The 19,187-nt window shown below is 27.3% G+C and overlaps 2 protein-coding genes across 2 annotated transcripts; both read right to left on the bottom strand.

Moving 5' to 3' along the window:
* Positions 1-2,453: 2,453 nt before the first annotated feature.
* LOC101506334 (dihydroorotase, mitochondrial) lies at positions 2,454-5,584 on the bottom strand. The gene is made up of 6 exons (XM_004505510.4): positions 5,074-5,584; positions 4,743-4,879; positions 4,148-4,313; positions 3,936-4,052; positions 3,316-3,476; positions 2,454-2,879 (listed from the first exon to the last, which is right to left on the bottom strand). The coding sequence occupies exons 1-6, from the start codon at positions 5,336-5,338 to the stop codon at positions 2,685-2,687; spliced, it is 1,041 nt and encodes a 346-aa protein (XP_004505567.1). The 5' UTR covers positions 5,339-5,584; the 3' UTR covers positions 2,454-2,684.
* A 714-nt stretch (positions 5,585-6,298) lies between these two features.
* Positions 6,299-11,201, bottom strand: LOC101506655 (wax ester synthase/diacylglycerol acyltransferase 4-like). The gene is made up of 5 exons (XM_004505511.4): positions 10,942-11,201; positions 9,950-10,519; positions 8,913-9,269; positions 8,033-8,170; positions 6,299-6,701 (listed from the first exon to the last, which is right to left on the bottom strand). The coding sequence occupies exons 1-5, from the start codon at positions 11,125-11,127 to the stop codon at positions 6,537-6,539; spliced, it is 1,416 nt and encodes a 471-aa protein (XP_004505568.1). The 5' UTR covers positions 11,128-11,201; the 3' UTR covers positions 6,299-6,536.
* Between the last annotated feature and the right edge of the window lie 7,986 nt (positions 11,202-19,187).

The raw sequence follows: 19,187 nt of genomic DNA, 5'->3' as shown, positions 1-19,187 counted from the left end.
ACAAGTGGTTTAGACCCAAATAAATAAATTAAATTGTTTAAAACTTCAATAATTAATGATTTGTTTTTATTTTCATGATTGAAACATATAGATTTGATAAAAATAAAAAATACAAATAAATAGGTACTTCGTATTAAATAAATATCAATTAAGTCATCATCTTGTTTAAAAACGAGGAGAGTCGTGAGTTATTATTTTTGAAGAGAATTGTCGATCGTCGTCAAAATTTTCGATGATTTTTAAGTATTAATTTTTGGTGGACCACTTATAAATATGGTCCACCGTAGAACTCAAAAAATGATTTAATTAATGTTTTAGTTTGTCTATTTTAATCAATTTACGAAATTGATCTTCTTATTTAAAAATTCATTCTGATCCCTAGTTATGATTTTTTAATTAAAAAATGACAATGTGACATATGATATGATGATATAGAATGATTAAAACTCATAAAATTAAAATAAAACTCTCTAAAAACTTCAAGTTCATCTTAAAAAATTATTCATTTTTATAATTTAATTAAGGATACATGAATAACTAATGTTGATTCTATAGATTGTATGCCACATCATTTATATATGTCACTTCATCATTTTTTTAGTTCAAAAATATGAAGGAAGAACCCAAACTGTTGAATTTTAAAATATGAAAATCAATTTCGTAAATTGGTAAAAATAGATGGACACTACAGTTAAATTAAAAAGAAAAAAAAAAGTACTACAAGTGGTACATTAACTCATATCTGACTCTTATAAAGTGAGAACCTCACTTTAAAGAATAAAATAAGTGATATCAATCATCAAATAACAAATCAATGGTAGATATTGTAGATGCATTCTAATCAAATGTAACTTTGTTATATAATAATAATATCTCTTGATTTTCTCACTTTATACTTTAGTCACTCTAGAGGATCTAAATCCCACTAACTCATATATAGGGTATATTTAACGGTTACATAAATTTTTTGTCCTTATAAATATATTATATTTTTGTTTTCAGTCATTCTAAATTTTTTCATTAAACAATAGTCTCTCAAACATTTTCGACCAATAATTTTGATCCATGTTTTTAAAACAATTTATATGTATCATATGAATTTTTAAATAATTTTAATATTTATACGAAAATAATTTAATTTTATAAAAATGATTTAATATTTTTAATACGTGTCCATAAACTGTTTTCAAACAATTTATCATAAATTCTCAGAGATAGATTATGAAAACATTTTAATATTTATACGAAAATGATTTAATTTTATCTTTTGTTAGAAAATTAACTTATACATAATCAGATATGCTTTTATTTAACTGTTTATATAAAAAGGCCAAAAATGACAATAAAATTTGTAGAATTGTTTCTTCCTTTTAATAGGATAGTCAAAATATTCCAAAAAAAATCACCTAAAACGCCTACTATTGCAATATAAACCAAGACCAAAATAGAATTTTTATATGATAAAAAATACCAATCAAATAAAAAATACTACCAAAAAAGGTTGGTCTAGTTGGTGAAGAATACCTATTAAACTCTAGTGTGCCCCCAATATTCAACTTACCTAAACTTGTTTAAAAAATAAAAGAAAGAAAAAACTTGTTCTACAAAAGTCATTATATGCAAAATTCACAGATACTCAACTAATTTTGAATTCAAATATGTGCACATATATTTTCATAGATGTATGAAAGAAATTTGCAACAAAATGTATCATGTCTAAGACACGAGCTTGCATACTTCATTATTGTGCAGCAATGGTTGGTGTCTATTCAACTATTCAATCATGCACATGAAGGTAAAATTGTGCAGCAATGGTTAGTGCCTAGTCAACTTATCAATCATGCACATTAACTGAAACTTGTAATTGGTATCAGTGTTCTTTCATTTCTCTCCCCTGTTATTAACACAATGCTAGTGTTTTAGTTCAGCTCTAAATTGTTTTTGTTTTAGTTTGTTGACAAGTAACTGCAAGAACCCTTGAGGTAAGCAGCATTAGATATCTTTACCAACTTCTAATCACCAAGAGTATAGATAGGATACATGATGATCCCTGTTGGTTACATATTACAGCTCGTTATGCAATTCTGTACCATATCCCTATGTAACATTAGTGATGCAAAAAGATTCAACCCATATATGCGACTGAAGTGACAAACGAAAGAATTACAAGATGATTAAAAGCGAAAAGCACCATTTGGGGTGGTGGTGGTGGTGGTGTTCTAAGTGAAATTTCTTCAGATCTATAAGCATCCAAATCTAAATGAACAGAATAAGGGTGAGATCAAAATATTCCATCGATTTTTGTTGTTATTTATATTTAATTTTATACTGTTCATTAGGCACGGAAAGCAATGACTTGCGAGGACCCAAGATATAGAAATGAGGACATTGATAAAATTTTACAAACTGATACTTATATTTAAAACAACAAAATTGCCTGAACATAGTTCTGATTCTCTGAATGCCCACATAAATTATTAAATTCCCATTTCAACAGTCAGTTATTTAAGCTGCAAGATACCAAACTTTCAAATAGACATGCCAGTTCAAAGTTAAACTGAAACTACGAGTGCGACCAGTTGATAGATACAAGCTATCAGGTTCAGTAATCAAGGCAACTAACTAGAGTAACAGACTCCAATAAATGGTACCTAACGAACAAACTGCGGAGAGTTGGAGACCAGTCAGACAAGCATTGCCTCCCATTCAAGTGTTTCACCGGCAAACATGGGAATAATATCTCCAAATGGAAATGAAAAACACTCGGGTACTTTCCAAGGAGATTTCCTCAGTTTTATCTTTGACTTGTTTCTGGGGATACCATAGAAGTCGGGTCCATTAAAACTTGTAAAAGCCTCAAGCTTGTCAAGTGCACCAGCCTAAAACAGGGAACAATTTCATAAAACATTAAACTCCACAACTTTCCAAGGGAAGCAAGCAAAATATGAAGGAAAAAAATTCCATAAAGAAACATACCATCAATACTCAGATAAGCAGTTTATCATATCTTAAAACGTGCATGAGAAATGTATGTGAATAATTACCAACACGCTGTACTATTACTACTAGACATCACCACCACATTTAACATTAGATATGTGTGTTTATTCTATAAACCTTTTGGAAATAGTATTTTAATTTCTATCACAAAAGAATAATTCAAATTAATCTCAGAGAAACTCAAGCATATTGCAATTAAACGAAATAAATCTCCCCTTCTTCTGAAATCCACCCATATGCACAATTGTGAAATGAATACACAAATACAGACATTGACATTTTTAATTTAATATAAAACTGTGATAAAAGTGTTACCTCTTCAAAAACCTTAGCATATAGCGATAGAGCAACTGGGGAGTTGTATATGCCAGCACATCCACAAGAACACTCCTTTTTACGCCTATCATGTGGAGCACTATCGGTTCCAAGGAAAAATCGTTTACTTCCACTAGTGATAGCTGCAACAATAGCCTGTCCTAAATAAGAGACATAAGGAATTAGCTAACTGTAAGTCTGTAAGATAACCGGGAAGTACAGTTTTGTAAAATACTAAAATATTTGTCTAAAATGAATGTCGATGTTCCCTAACGACATTTTTCCAACCGAACTTAGGAATTAGTAGTGTGTGGGACCGTGTACTCTTGCAGAAAAATTAAAAATTATAAAAGTATAATAATTTTCAAATTTCAAAGGCCTTAAGATGCACTGAAAACAAATATCTCTTTTACCATGCAAGTCGGATCAATCACATATCTGATAAATTTACTGAAGACAATGCCACACCACAAGAATATTATAAAATCCATACATTCTAAATCAATTCTTTCATTCTTTTGACAGACATTATTTCAAAATCTAAACAAAAAATTTGATCTAACACCTAAAAGGTGTTGAAACTCTCTGGACAATACTGGAAGAGAAACAAAGTAACATACTGTGGATCTCTCTTTTAAGCACGGGAAGACAGAAATTGTGAGGCTGTAAGCCACCTTGGAACAAAGCATTGCGATTGAGAAGAATATGTTGAGGTGTAACAGTTGCTGCTACATAACCTTACAAAGATAGCAAATTGTTAGAAGGATTTAATAACTAAACTACAGTACAAAAGAACGACACAAAAGCTCTCCCAAGTAATTTACTAAAATACCTTCTTTGCAAGACTCTACAAATTTAACAGCATCCATGGTAGTAATATGCTCCATCACAACCTTCAACTGCGGAAGCCTTTGAATTAAAGGCTCTAAAATTGTTTCAATAAAGACCTTTTCCCGGTCAAAAATATCAACTTCTGTATTTGTAACTTCTCCATGAACCTGTCATGTATACTGATTCACATATAAAACAGCACAACAAAAACTTGAGTACTTTATGTATTAAAAAGAGAGGGAAAAAACCCGTCAATGGGCCACACATGGCTTGCCATATGATTCGCTAGGCTCATTGTCAAGTATTGAAGTGTTTGTAGATAATTTCACTGTTGATAAGCTCTGAATTTGGTATCCAAAAACATAAATTCTTTTATGAAGGTGTAATAATTATTTCATGAACAATTTAACTTTTGATAAGAATTCAGAATCTAGAATCTTCAATTAGATAAAGCATGGCAACATAAAACATGAATTGCATTTTTATAATCAGTATAAGAACATTAAATATAGTCTCTCCCACAAACAAATAAAATACTGTATTGGGGAAGAGGGACATTAAACATACAGAAACAAAAATAAAAGTAAACAGATTACCAATAATGGTAAACCTTGCTCAACCATTTCCTCAAGAACAGAATAACAGTTTCCAAAAATATCTGTAACACCATCTTGGGAATTCGTTGTAGCACCAGCAGGATATAACTTCACACCATAAACAAATCCACTTTTTTCTGTCAATGCAATTAGCAGCAGTATCAAGTAATGTAATAACCTAATCCTAATATACTTTTGCATATATCTTATAACATTATAAACACAAAAATACTAAATAAAAATAAATCTAACTTAATTGAGAGGAAAATTACATATATAAAATAGACACAAAAATGAAATAAACATTTGAGTAGTTGTGTGGTTGACTCACTAGCAAGTTGAATCTCATGAGGTGATGTAACATCAGTGAGATAAAGTGTCATGAGAGGGGTGAAATTGGAAGTTTTAGGTATGGCTTTCAAAATAGATTCACGATAAGAAATAGCGGAAGCTGTGGTAGTGATAGGTGGTTTCAAATTTGGCATAACTATAGCTCTTCCAAAATGTTTTGCGCTGTGAGGGGTTACAGCTTGAAGAAGAGCACCGTCACGAAGATGAAGATGCCAATCATCAGGTTGTGTGATTGTCAACTCCATCTTTACGCTCTCTCCGATGTGGACTCCGCCGCCGGTAGTGTCTCCTCCGTCGGTGTTACTGCGGCGTCATTAAAGTGTAGATACGTGGTGAGTCTGACTCTAGGTTCGGGTCGGGGAAAGAGGAATGGATTGGAGCAACGCGGGCCCACCAAGCAATGAAAAATACTGGGGAATGCTTACCCCACCCTCTTTCTTCTACAAACACACCCCTACTACAACTACAACTCTAGCTGCGTGGTTGATTTCATAGTAAAAAAATATAATTAATGAATTTGCTGAAAATTTCAAATTGATAATATTTTTTCTACATTTTAAATAAATGTAAAAAGATAAATGAACTATCAACTTTATTCTTTTGTGGCCACTAATATTTAAAATTGTTCTATATCCAACTAAGCACATTCATTAATCGCGAGAAAAAAATATAGGAAAAAATAGCAATGTAAAATGATTATTTATTATTTTATTATATATTTATAATTAAGTTCAACCATAATTAAATCAAACGAACTAAATAACCATAATTCATAAATTCACTTGTTTGATTTTTACTTACCTTAGTCTATCAATCTAAATTTGAAGTTAATATTCAATTCAACCGCGCCTACTCTATATGACAAATTTTTTCTTACACACACAAATCAATTAAAATTATAAATAAATAAAAAAAGTGTAATAATTTTTTAATTTAAATATACAGTTCCTTTGTTTTCATCAAATTTACCAATTTGATCCTACAACTTTAAAATTCAATAATTTTTATTTATTTATTATATTTTTAATTGAAAGAATGATAATATAATTTAAATATCATAACATATGATCTTATGATATATATATAATCATTCAAATATATTAATTATTTATATATTATTATTTAATTTAATGTAGTTATAATCCAATGAAATCGCACTATAGAAAACTCGAGGCTTTGAGCAAGATAGCAATTCTCAAGCTTCTCGTTGTATACGGTAATACTTTTTTCTTGGAAAGTAAACAATACATTAATGATATAAAAATAAAATAATAAGAATTAACAATACATTAAAGTAAACAATACATTAAAGTTTCGAGAGACTACATTTCTTTATTTTGAAATTTTATGAGCTAAAATAATAAGTACATCTAAACCTATTTATTTATTTGTATGTAAAACAAGTACTGGAAGTAAAAAAAAAGTAGTATATGAATGTCTCAGTTAATTTGTGGTGGGTATCTCGGAAATATCCATAGCTGCTTTGAATATGACTTCAGCTGCTTTCTCTATGCACAACTTTAATTTTTGTTCATCTATGAATCCCTTTAGAGTTCTCAAGGTGATTCTTAATATATTCACATAGCTAATAAGTGAAATGAATAAATTCTGCAACCACACACAACAAGTAAATATTTTTTAAGCAACCAAACTATATTATATATAAAAGAGTTATGATCACAAGATGTGTCAAACAAAAATATAATTGCCCAACTAGCCAATTAGATAGACAGCAGACATCTATCAAGTAAAAATATAACAACCTATCATCAAAGTAGCTTAAAAAGATAAACATCATAAATCATAAATGATAAATGATGTGATCACTATTGATTGAAGTCTAATTCAAAATCTCAGACAACACTAATTAAGTGGATTAGAACTCAAACTATAATATATTATCTAGGGTGTAACAATCAAATCAACAATCTAATAAATTTGAAAATGTTATCTAAATCAATCAAATTATTATTATTATTTTTCTTTTTTTATGATTGAGTTTAAACTGAACCAAGTCAAATAAACACGACTTTTATTGAATTTTGTATTAATTTTAAGTTTTTTAAAATTGATCAGACTCAAATTAAACAATTATATTTTATTATTATTTATTTTATTTTACATTATATTCATGTTATCGGACAAAATATATCATATTCACATATTTTCTAATTATATTATATATATATATATATATCAAAATATTTTATATTTTTACTTTTTTAAATGTGTGTTTGCTTTATGTCGAAGAAAGATTTTTAAAAGTAAATAATTATTATATATATGAAATACTAGAAATGAAAATAGAATATTTTTATAAAATAAATGAAACTTAATATTTTTTTAGATTTTTTAAAATTGTTGTTCCAATTGAATCGAACCAAAACAAACCAATTAACTCTTTATCACTTTGTTTTGGTTTAAATTTTGTGAGAAATAAATTGCAAAAATAAAACCAAATCATGCTAACTATTTTAATTAGTTCAAATTCTTTTTATTCAGACACCAAACCAAACTGAACATTTACTATTCTAACTTAATCTTATATTATCCAAATATATGGAAAGTGTTTGCGATCAAAAACATATTCTAGAAAATTAAAAATTAAAAAAAATCTACAAGAAAATGTCAAGCCAGAGCAAAACACGAATAAAGAAAAGAAAATAACTAAAAGGATGAGTTTTAAAATCTTTTTGACATTGGATTCAAACGTTGTGTTATCTTTTTAATTTTTTTATCAAAAAAAAAAAATAGAATACTAAAGGTCTATTTGAATGTTCATGAATTTGATAGAATAATTGTATATAATATCTAGTTCACTCTTAGGACGTGGGTTCGGCCTCTATCACAGAAATGCAAATATAGTGTTAAAAAAAATTTAAAATTTAGACAGAAACATGTTCATTGATCCATGATTTTGTTTATGAAAACAAAAATACCTCAGGTCCACCCATGACGGTGAAATATATTCCATTTACTGGAATATTTTCCACAGCTGTCTTCTCTATTGGCCCTATCATGTTTGTGATAAGAGTACTTGAGTTAAAAGCTGACTTGAAGAGTACTTTAGCTACAGCCTGAAACACCAATCCAATCAAATACACAACATTATTTTTATATCAAATTATCAAGCTCCAAATTAACTAAAATTTCCTGTTTTTTTATCTTTCTACTCATAAATAAAAATTAGTTGGATAGTTTAGCTATCAAAATAAATTGAAAATTTTACTATGTATTTCACATTTTTATTTTTATTTTTATTTTCACATTTTATACCAATATTTTTCTTTTCACTAAATTCAACTTAAATTTAAAAAAAATTAAAATAATTCTGTAAAATATATATTTAAAAAATTTAAATTTTATATATAAAAAAATGTTTCATAAATGTATTTTAAAAAATTTAAACTTTGTGTACGTTTTTTAGAACATAAATATATTTCATAAGATTCGAAATTTGCATTTCAAAAAACTTAAAAAATAATATTCATAATACAAATTTCGTGTTATGAAATTTTTTAAAATTTTCCAAATACATTAGTGTTTCAAAATAAATTCTTTAAATTTTTTGGAATACAAACATATACAAGAAAAACATAAAATTTGACTAAAAATCTTCAATTATGAAAAATAAAAAAAATAACTACGAAAGTAGATTCTCATTTAAGCAGTTTTAATTTGATTTGATATTTTCATTTTCATTTTTTTCAAGAAATAATTTAAGAATGATTCTTTTAGAGAGAAAAAATATAAGAAAGATACTAAAATAATTATTTTTTAGAAATTAGAATACGTAAGTAAATGAAGTGTATGACATACCTCAGGCCCTCTTAATTTCCTCTCAAAATCCATAAGCAAAGCCATGAGATAAACACCGAAAGAATATCTCTTCTTTTTGATTAATTTACTGGATTCCCAAACAAACTCAAGAGGGTTGGAAATTCTTGATTGGGTTAGTTTAGGTATTGATATTTGTAACATAGAAAATTGATTCCCCCAAAGACCACCTTCGGACTTTGGTTTTTGCATTTCCTTCAATGATTTATAACCACTAATATTTCTTGTGTTGAGTAATATCACAGATTTTGAATTTGAACATTTTGTCTTCTCATCCTTCTCTTCCATGTAAAGCCTAATTCCATAGAATATTATCCCAGTAACCAAATCGTTTATAGTCTACAAAATTAACCAAGCTTTATCCAATTATATAACTTTTTTATTATCATTATCCAATAATATAATCAAGTATTAAATATATTTTTTATTCGCATTATTGACAATTACAATTTTGATTTTCAACGCTATAAAAGTGATCATTTTTATGCAAAATTATAAGTTTGCTAACCTTTTATATATGTAGTTAGACATATAAGTCTATATCAATTTTTGACATAATTAAAAGATATTACTATAAAACATAAATAATTTAAATAGGATGTGATATAAAAAACTAAAATTTCAAAAATGTAAAGTTAGATTATCATTGGCATATTAGTTTGTTGGTATATATAAAGATTGTTTAAATTATTTATTAGAATAAAATAAATCCTAACAAACTAAAAGATCATATTAGACTTTAAAAAATGTTGTATCAAACTTAAAATATAAGTCCATATTACACTTTAATTTTTTTTGTCAAATTAAACTTAAGTAATGTTGGACTTATATGTACTTCTACCCTAGTCTCATGTAGCCAGACATATACCCACCCTAATCAAGAGTAAAAGCACATAATTTTTATTTTGTAGATCTATACAAGTATTTTTTTTATTTTTTTTTTGTAGTTAAGGATGAAAATCAAGTATTTGGTAATTTTATAATCTAGCTTAATTGATCAAATATATAGCTAATCTTACCACTCCAAGCTTTGATTTGGTTGCTTTGATTTGATCAAGAGATAATACTATTTCTGACAGGGCAAAAGGTTGTAATTCAGTTCCTTCATACCCTGACCTTATGGGTGTTATGTCATCTTCAGTAATTCTTGTCTGGATTATGCTTGATCCAAAATCTAATATGGAGCCAAAAAAGTAGGACGTAGTTAAACATATTTTTTGAAATAAACTTTTTTGTGCATATTTTGAATGTGATTGTTGTCTAGAAGGAAAAGACAACGGAAGAGAAGGATCGTCAGCTCTATTTAGACAAGAAAGAAGAGCACTCATCAAAGAATAACCATCTCCAATTGCATGATGAAGTTTGAATATTGCAGTTGTAGCAGCCTTGCTTGTTGGATACTTGAAAAGATGAATTTCCCAAAGGGGCTTGTCTTGTGGTGTTCTTGCATTTAGAATACTTGTTACATACTCATTAAAATAATTGTCATATAATGATTCTTTTATCTCAGGTAATTTCGGAATCTTTATATGCTCTTCAGGATACACTTCAACCTTTCTCCATCTCATGGTACCATCTTCGCCTCTAACCTGTTGCAAATTAATTAAGCCCTCGATTAAATAATAATAGAGTCGGTCCAACGCATCTGAAAACTTAAAATGAAATTTATTCTGAGAACTAAACCGATTTTTTTTTTAATTTTAACATGATATTACTAAATTAATATAATTAATGTTGTATAATTTTTTTTCCAATTGATTTAATATTGTTGAGACAATATTAAATTTAGAAAAAAATTACATGTTTTATTTTCAAAAATATTAAAATTTGAGTTCTTTATTAAGTGAAAAAAATTCAAACCTTTTAATGAAGTAAAATTTTGTTTTATATGAACGTTTGTTTAATTGTCTGAAACTAGATAATAAAAAAAAAAAAGGAATGAAAATGAATGATTTAGAAGTAGAATGTAAAAGTAGTAAAGTAATAAATTATGAAAAGAGTGAAATGGAACCATGATAGAGGAGAAGCGTGGGTTGGCATGAAAGAAGACATTTGTGATAAAAGGTATCAATAGTGACTCATGAAATGGATTAGCAAATTCCATAAAGGCAACAACGTATGAAGATATGATGGAGTTGTTGAAATATTGACCGGTTGGACTAACTGGCTCTTCAACCTCTTCATATAATTTGTCCATTTTGATTTATGATATGATATGATATGTGTGCAATAGGACTTCAATTACACACTTTGCTACAAAAACCCGACCTCGCACCATCATATATATACTGGTAGCAATTAATTAAAGCGCTTCGTTTTTCGGTTTGGATCACTTACGATCTACCCATTCGGTTTCGACTATTCCCTTCAGAAATTAAATCCAATTAAATGTTATATTCATTTTCCATCAATCTTATATTACTAACAACGAACATTAATTGCAAGATTATGTTTAAAACGTATATCAAATAGTAAAAAAAACATTCAAGTAGACCAATATGTATAATTAGAACAATTAAAAACCAAAAAATAATAGATTGTATATAATATCTCCTACCAATAAAAAATAAATAATATCAAAATTTATACATACAGTTTAGTTTTTAAAAAGAAATTTGAAATTTAATTTGATTTGATTTGATTTTAGCAGTTTTCATTTGAAATTTGAAATTCAATTCAAGTTTGTATGGTTTTCAATTTTTTAAAATTGATTTACAATTTTTATTTAGATTGATGTAGATTTGAATACCCCTACCTAACATGTATATAAAATTACGATATAGTAGAATTACTTATGATTTTTATAGACACGTGAATGTTGATAGTATATTTCTTACTTTTAAGTTTCAATTTAACAAGAGTACTTAAGAACAGTTTTAAAATAACTAGTAGTGTCATTTTTTAGTTACAAATTTTTCCTTTCACAAAATTTTTAAAAAGTTAAGAAATTAAAATTTTTTACTAGTGAAACTTTATCATTTACTGTAAATATGTATATAAAAAACAAGTCAATACATTATTATTATTATTATTATTATTATTATTATTATTATTATTATTATTATTATTATTAACGTACACCACAAAACTCCAATATTTAATGTGGTAAAAATTAAAAAGACACTATGAATTTGACATGTTGTTCGTTCGATTGATATCATTGAAAAGAAACAAATGTAAATTTACTTGTAAGTGTTCAACACGCCTTTAGATCTAAATAATGTAAATATAGTTATAAGTGTTCGATACATCTTAAAATTTAAACAAATATAAATCTATTTGTAAATGTTCAATACTTCATAAAGTATTTCCTACTTTAGACTTATGCATCATTTTATCACTCTAAATTTTTGTTATAAAAAAAATATACCACATGATAGTTGAAACAAAATCCTAATCAAAGAAAACACAGATAAAAAAACAATTTTCTTAAGCATATACAATTATTTTCTTTAAAACAATTCAACATCTATGAGTTTTAATTTCTCTATAAATTTTAAAATTGTTTTTGGTAAATAAAATATTTAGTATGTAAAGAAAACACCATAAAAAAACATCTCCATGTATATATGTGATCAATATGTACATCTTTCAACAATTCATTTCTCATGCAGTTGAATATTTAATTCTTCATAAAATCTATTGCAGATGAATTATTTTTAATTGTTAGAATTGTCTAGAGTTAAAAAATTAACTTTAAAAGTAAGTATATGGTTGAAGACAAATTATACCTTTTAGTTTCACTAATATTGTTGAAGTATCATTAATTTAGTGGGGACAATATTTAATTTTTAGTGGAAAAGATATAGATTATTCAGTAACAACTATTAATGAAAAAAAATTAAATAAGTGGATGGTGGCCCTAATCTACAATAGAAATATCTATCTCACTTTGACATTTGAAACTCAATCGAGGCCATGAACCATATATTATTAAATAGTAATGACATACAACCATAGTTTAATAGTCGAATTGTAAAAAATTTACATGAGGGTTCAACATGTTAATATAATAAAGTTGGATTATCCCAAATACAATATGAGTTGAAAATTTAGATCATCTTCATTTTTTTAAAAATGAATGCATGATTCTATTTAAAAAGAGGTCGACAGAAAGATTTTAAATAGTTTCCAAAAAGTGAAAATAATAATTTGACGCATCAATGTCTTTTATACATATTTGATTGCATTCGTTCAAAACAAAAGGTTCAAGACGGAGCAAAATGAAAAAATGGCTAAAACAATTTAACTTTAATTACATTAATTTCATTTCTCCTAATCCTATAACCTGTTCAATTTGACTCTTTTCCTTGTCTTTCGGCCTTTCACTTCGTTTGGTTTTTTTTCTTCTTTTTTTCAAGGAAGCCAGCCGATCGTCATTGAGAAAAATCTTAGCTACATATAGCTTGGCCCACTCACTTCTTTTTTCATATATAGAAGAAATTATTTTCAAAAAAAATCAAGGGTTTGATTGATTCACATCCCGAAAATTCTATTTTAGTATTTTAAAATTTAAAAATTAAAATATTTATTTAAATTATTTGATTTTAAAATTATTTTGTAAAATTATATTTAATATTATACCTTTTAAAATTAAAAAAACAAAACAGATAAATAGTATTTTATTTTTCAGTTTTTTTAACTCTGTAGTCAAAAACTGTTTTAAAAATTGGAGTTATTAAACTGATTTTTTTTAAATTTTCTTTTTAAAAACATTTTACTAAAAAAATTTATAAAATAATTTTCAAAAACTAAAAAATAAAACACATAAAACAAACCCTAAAAATCAAAATATTTTACCTTTCTTTGGAAGTTCTCTTAAAACTATTATCTACATTACAAAATAAATATCTTACAAAATTGCATACGTGACGTAATTATCACACGTGGGACGATGAAAACCACAATCAAAATGTGACAAATAAAGTCATAATAACAAAGTATATTAAGACTAATAAATAATTATAATTAGTTTTGATAACGAATATGTCAATATAAAATTTTATAAATGATTTTTGATACTTAATACATGTTATCAACTATATCATGTATATATATATATTTTGGTATTAGTAAAAAAAAATCCATAATATATATATATATATATATATATATATATATTGTCCTTAAATGTTATTTTTTATATTAATTTTTTTATCTAAACTTGTTTTCCTCTATTAGAATCTATAATTCTCTGATATCAATATTTTAAATTTGTAACCAAAATTTTTTTAAATGATTTTCATTTATATTTATATTGGTTGTTTTGGAAACGATGTTTCATTTTATTTAATTAGTTGAATCATATACGATACTCAATTAGGTCATAAAGTTACTTAAATAACCATATCTGTCTATTTATTTAAGCAAATTACTCTCATATAAGTTTTCAACTGGATCGTAAAGTTATTAATAATTTTGATTGATAATTATTAGATATCAAAAAATAAAATTAATTTTATAGGCTACCACTAACATATATAATTGTAAAATTAATAGATAATTGAGCACCAATTTTAGTCAGTTCAATTTTAGTCTAACTGAGTCCTTGCAACAAAATATAGTTGTAGTATTACTAGAAAATTGAGCAAATAATTTATTTTATCTCAATTCAATTTTCTGAGAGTGATAATGGATGATTATTAGATAATTGATAATTGAAGACGAAGATTGTAAGACCCTAAATTTTCTAAATTCAAATTTTATTCAATTTTAGTGTATTTTGTGTTGAATTTGTTAGGCCTTGAGCTCAATATTTTTTTTTTTTTTTTTGTGAATTAAGTACCAAAAGTACATTTTGTTAAAGTTAGTAATATGTTTCATATAACTTTATTATATCAAGAATTAGTTCTTGATCTTTTGTTAAAACATTAATTGATTTTAAACTAGATTACGAGTCACTAGAAGACTCAGAGGTTTTTAATTCATCAAACTGTAATGGTTTATTATTTTCTGACGAACCTATTTCAGAATCTGTTTGTGTTTCTTCTTACGAGGTTTCTAAAAGTATTGTCTCAAATTTTTGAGTATAATTTAACGTTCAATTAAATTCTTTATTAGAGTATAATTTAATTAAGTTACAAACAAATTTATTACCGCTCAAAATTTTAAAATATCACTTGTTACTGATAAATTAATATGTCAATTGAGTTGCGACTAGAATAGATATTTTTATTAAATTAGATTGAGAGATATATGTGGAATAGTGATTAGATATTATAATAATTATATATATATATATATGTGTGTGTGTGTGTGTGTGTGAAACGAACATAAGCCAGCGAATTCCGGTCAGCTTTCTCCTCCTCCCTTTCTTCTTTCTCTTAGTTAAAAAAAAAAAAGGGATTGGTGGGTGGGTGGGTGTTAAAAAAATAAAATAACAAACACAAATCTTTATTTTTTACTAGATCTAAACTTTTACTCAAGAAGTGTTAGGAAGGAAAGTTATTCCTCCATACAAGGTGATACTTGTGAGCTAATTTATTTGAAGTGAGACACTTACTTCCTCCTCCTTTTTCCTAAATTCGTAAACTTTATACGGTGGGGGGATGAGTGAAATTTTTGAGTTTTTAACAAATCTTTTGTTGTTGTGTTGTTGTTGTTGTTGATAATTTTGTTAGTAATGGTTAAAAAAATTAATTTTTGATGTGTTTGAGTTACGTAATTAGTTATTTTCAAATAAATGAGTTTGAACTGAAGTTGAAATTTTACAAAAAGAAAATTTAGAGTTGTTAAATTTGTGAAAAAGTTCAAATTTTAACTAAGTTAAAAGATTTTGAGCAAAAAGTTAAAGTGTGAAATTAATATGTTTAGAGTTAAAATTGTTACTCTTTTAATTACTCTTGGACTGAGCTTAAGGGAGAAGTTTAGAGTATTTTATTAACTCAAATTTTTTGTGCTCTAATGGTTGAGTGATATAACTTGAAAAATGAAAGAGATTTAAATTTTGGAATTTTATTGTGGTTGGATAAATTTTAGTGGTGAACAAATTATTGTGAATCATTATATTTATGTAGTTAGTTCCATGAGTCTCGAAAAGAAATCAAGATCGTTGACACCGAATTAGCGGTAAGGAGAATTCTGATATATTAATGTTATCGTGGTGATTAAAGAAAAATTATTTTTCTTAATTATACCTTTCCAAAAAATAGTGGTTATGGTTGAGGTTATCGATTTTCTAAATTGCATTTTTTTTTATTGTGAAAGAATATTGATAACTTATTTTTGAAATGATGGAAAGGATCTTTATTTTTTTATAGATGGTAGATTTTCAATTTAGTGGAGAAGTTGAAAGCTTTTAGTGTATTTTGAGGGAAATTTGGTACATCTTAAATTTGATTAATTTTGTTGATGTAAATGTGTATTTCATTTTAGAGTGTTATGTTTGTGAAGTGCTATTTTAGCAATGTTTGTTTTGTTTATTCTTATTATGAATCTAAAGAAATGTCTAGTAATGGTTTGTGATTGCTGGCAATAAAAGATTTTTAACAAATTAATGTTTGTTAGGTGTGTACATGCGATATTAGTCGTTGATTTTCTCATTAATGGTTGAGATTCATTGTTATTATGTGAACGCTCATTTTAGAGGAATTAAATATGCAAAATTTAAAATGTTGTTTTATTGTCATAGATTCTCCATTTGGTGTTAATAAAGAATGGATATTGCACATGTTAACCGAGATTAACATTTTTAGAGCTGTGTGAATCTTAAATAGAAAGAGCAAAGACAAATAATTGGTAAATGGGAAACCATTAGTTTGTCGATTGATTCAGTTACGTGCTAGCATAAAGATTTGTCAATTGTCAATTTATCATTTTTAAATGATGAAAACCTAGGGTAAATGTGTGCATGAGTTTGACTTGTTTCCTTGAGTATGTGTCTGCTTCTTCATTCTGGTGCAACTGTGTTCTTTAATTATAAGCAACAATATGCATAATATTGGTTTTCTCTTTGTTACAAACAACTATACCATTCCCTTTAAATAAATGAAGTATGTAACAATGACATGTAGTCATAATTTCCTTGCTTTATACCTTGTAACCATTCCCAATGAACTTTTTACTTTTATTGAACATTTAATCTTTAAAAATGTAGTAGATCAAACTTGTAGTTATTGAAAGAAATAAAAGAGTTTTGGCAAGTTTGAGAAAATTTATGGTTGTGTGAAAATTTTTGAGAAAAATAATTTAAGACGTTTTGAATAATTGTTAGTGAATTCTCTGAAAAATTGAATTATGCTGATTTCTAAAAATATGTTTTTATATGTTGAAAGTGTGTATTGTGAATCATAATACTATTAGTCCTTACTCGTTGTAAAACTCTTTTAGTAAAATATACTCTAAGGGAGTTAGGAGTAAGAAATGATTTGTAATGTAGTTAAAGTTTCAGGGATTAATTTGACTAAGTCAAACACTAATACACTATTTGATTGAAGGTGTCGACACAAGCGAGATTATTTGTTGTGTTTGATTGTGGTAGTGATAACTGTTGAAAAAGCTATAACTAAGGTAAAGACTCCTTCCAAATTTTTAGTTTGCACATACGAACCTTATATGTGTGATTTATGTATGATTGATGTGTGAATATGTGTTGATGCATTCTTGAGTGATAATACATGTTGTTACATTTTATGAATTTTATGGAGGATAATATATCTTGAGTATGTTATGTGAAAAGTATGAAAAATTATTAGTTTGTAATGAGTATTAAAAGGGAGTCTTTTAATAGCTACATTTACATAATAATTGTCGTGAAATAGTCAGAGTATGCTTATGCATTTTGTAATTAGTGGTGACTGTGATAGACCACCCTGTTAGTGGTGACTATGATGGGCCACAATGTTAGTGGTGATCGTGATAGACCACCTTGTTAGTGGTGACTATGATGGGCCACAATATTAGTGGTGACTGTGATGGGCCACATGATGGTTTTATGAGTTGATTGGTCCATCTTATCCTTACGAGGATTTATTTGTCGTGTAGCTCTGTGATAGATTGCACTCTAGTAAATTGTGTTGATCTCTGTGATAGACTACACTCTAATAAATTGTGATGATCTGTGATATGTGGCACCTTGGTAATTAGTATTGGTCTGTGAGAGGCGGTACATTTACGATTTACGTCCATCAAGGAGGGTTTGGAAATTTCAGAATCATGTGCATTGACATCTAAGCATTGCATTAGGGTGCTTGACACACGAGTCATGTTTGTTATAATATGATATTTATATATACATACTCTTTTATTGTTTATTATCATGTTGTAATTGCTAAGTGTTATTGTTTGTTTTTATGACATAATTGTTAGATGTTATTTGTTAATTTTGGTTGGTGACTCTTTACATTATTGTGAAAATTGTATTTTGCCCTCATATGATACCGAGTTCGTACCACCGACTGTTACCTTGACGACAGAAACATCGTTAGACTTTTCTGACTGACACTCGCCGAATGATTGGACATACGACCCCATCACAAGCAGGGCTACATATATGGGTCTAGTCAGAACTCTCACTTTTGGTAGTGAGCTGTTTTAAGATTCCTACGCCGCCAAAGCCACTTATCTTGTGGGTCGATCTGACCTCTAAGGAGATTGATCCCTCAATGGTTGATGAGGTGGTAGAAGTTGTTTCGAAGAGAGATATTGCGTCAAATGAGACTTGCTTAGTGTGTAGAAGTCACCCTTACTATTGTAGTTGCAAGTAGATGATCAGATTAGTTTTTGTTGTATAGGGTTTTAGTATCTTTCTTTTGGTGGTTGTTGTACTTATTTTGTTTTGGGATGACTATATCTATGACATTCTTTGACAATTGACTTTGTTTGGTGTGTCCATGTTCCATTTTTTTGGACGTGATCATGGGAGAGATAACATTCTTGGAACAGTACTTATGTGCAGGTGTCTGCCGATAATACCCTAGGGATATGAGCGGTGTCTGATAGGTCTCATAATTCCGGTGTACTTTTTATTTGTATATTTTGGATTATCCTCCCAAAAACCATTTTAACTGGTTTGTATATATTAAAATCTAATACAAGGTTTCAGCCTTCTTACAAATAAATATATCACTATTTGAACATTGAATTATTATATTCTTACCATTTATACGGTTGTACTCCCTAAATTAAAAGCTATTAGAAGAAATGTAAAGCCGCGTAAAATTTTATTCCCGTGTGAAACCAAACTTGCTAGAAACTAAATAAAAATAGAGAAAAGATATTATGTATCATTAGTATAAATTAAAAATAGAGAAAACGGCT

The sequence above is a fragment of the Cicer arietinum genome, chromosome 6 (assembly GCF_000331145.2).
Source record: "Cicer arietinum cultivar CDC Frontier isolate Library 1 chromosome 6, Cicar.CDCFrontier_v2.0, whole genome shotgun sequence".
Classification (NCBI taxonomy): Eukaryota; Viridiplantae; Streptophyta; class Magnoliopsida; order Fabales; family Fabaceae; genus Cicer; species Cicer arietinum.
Note: the sequence above shows the minus strand (reverse complement) of the source record. Positions and strands in the feature narration are given on the sequence as shown.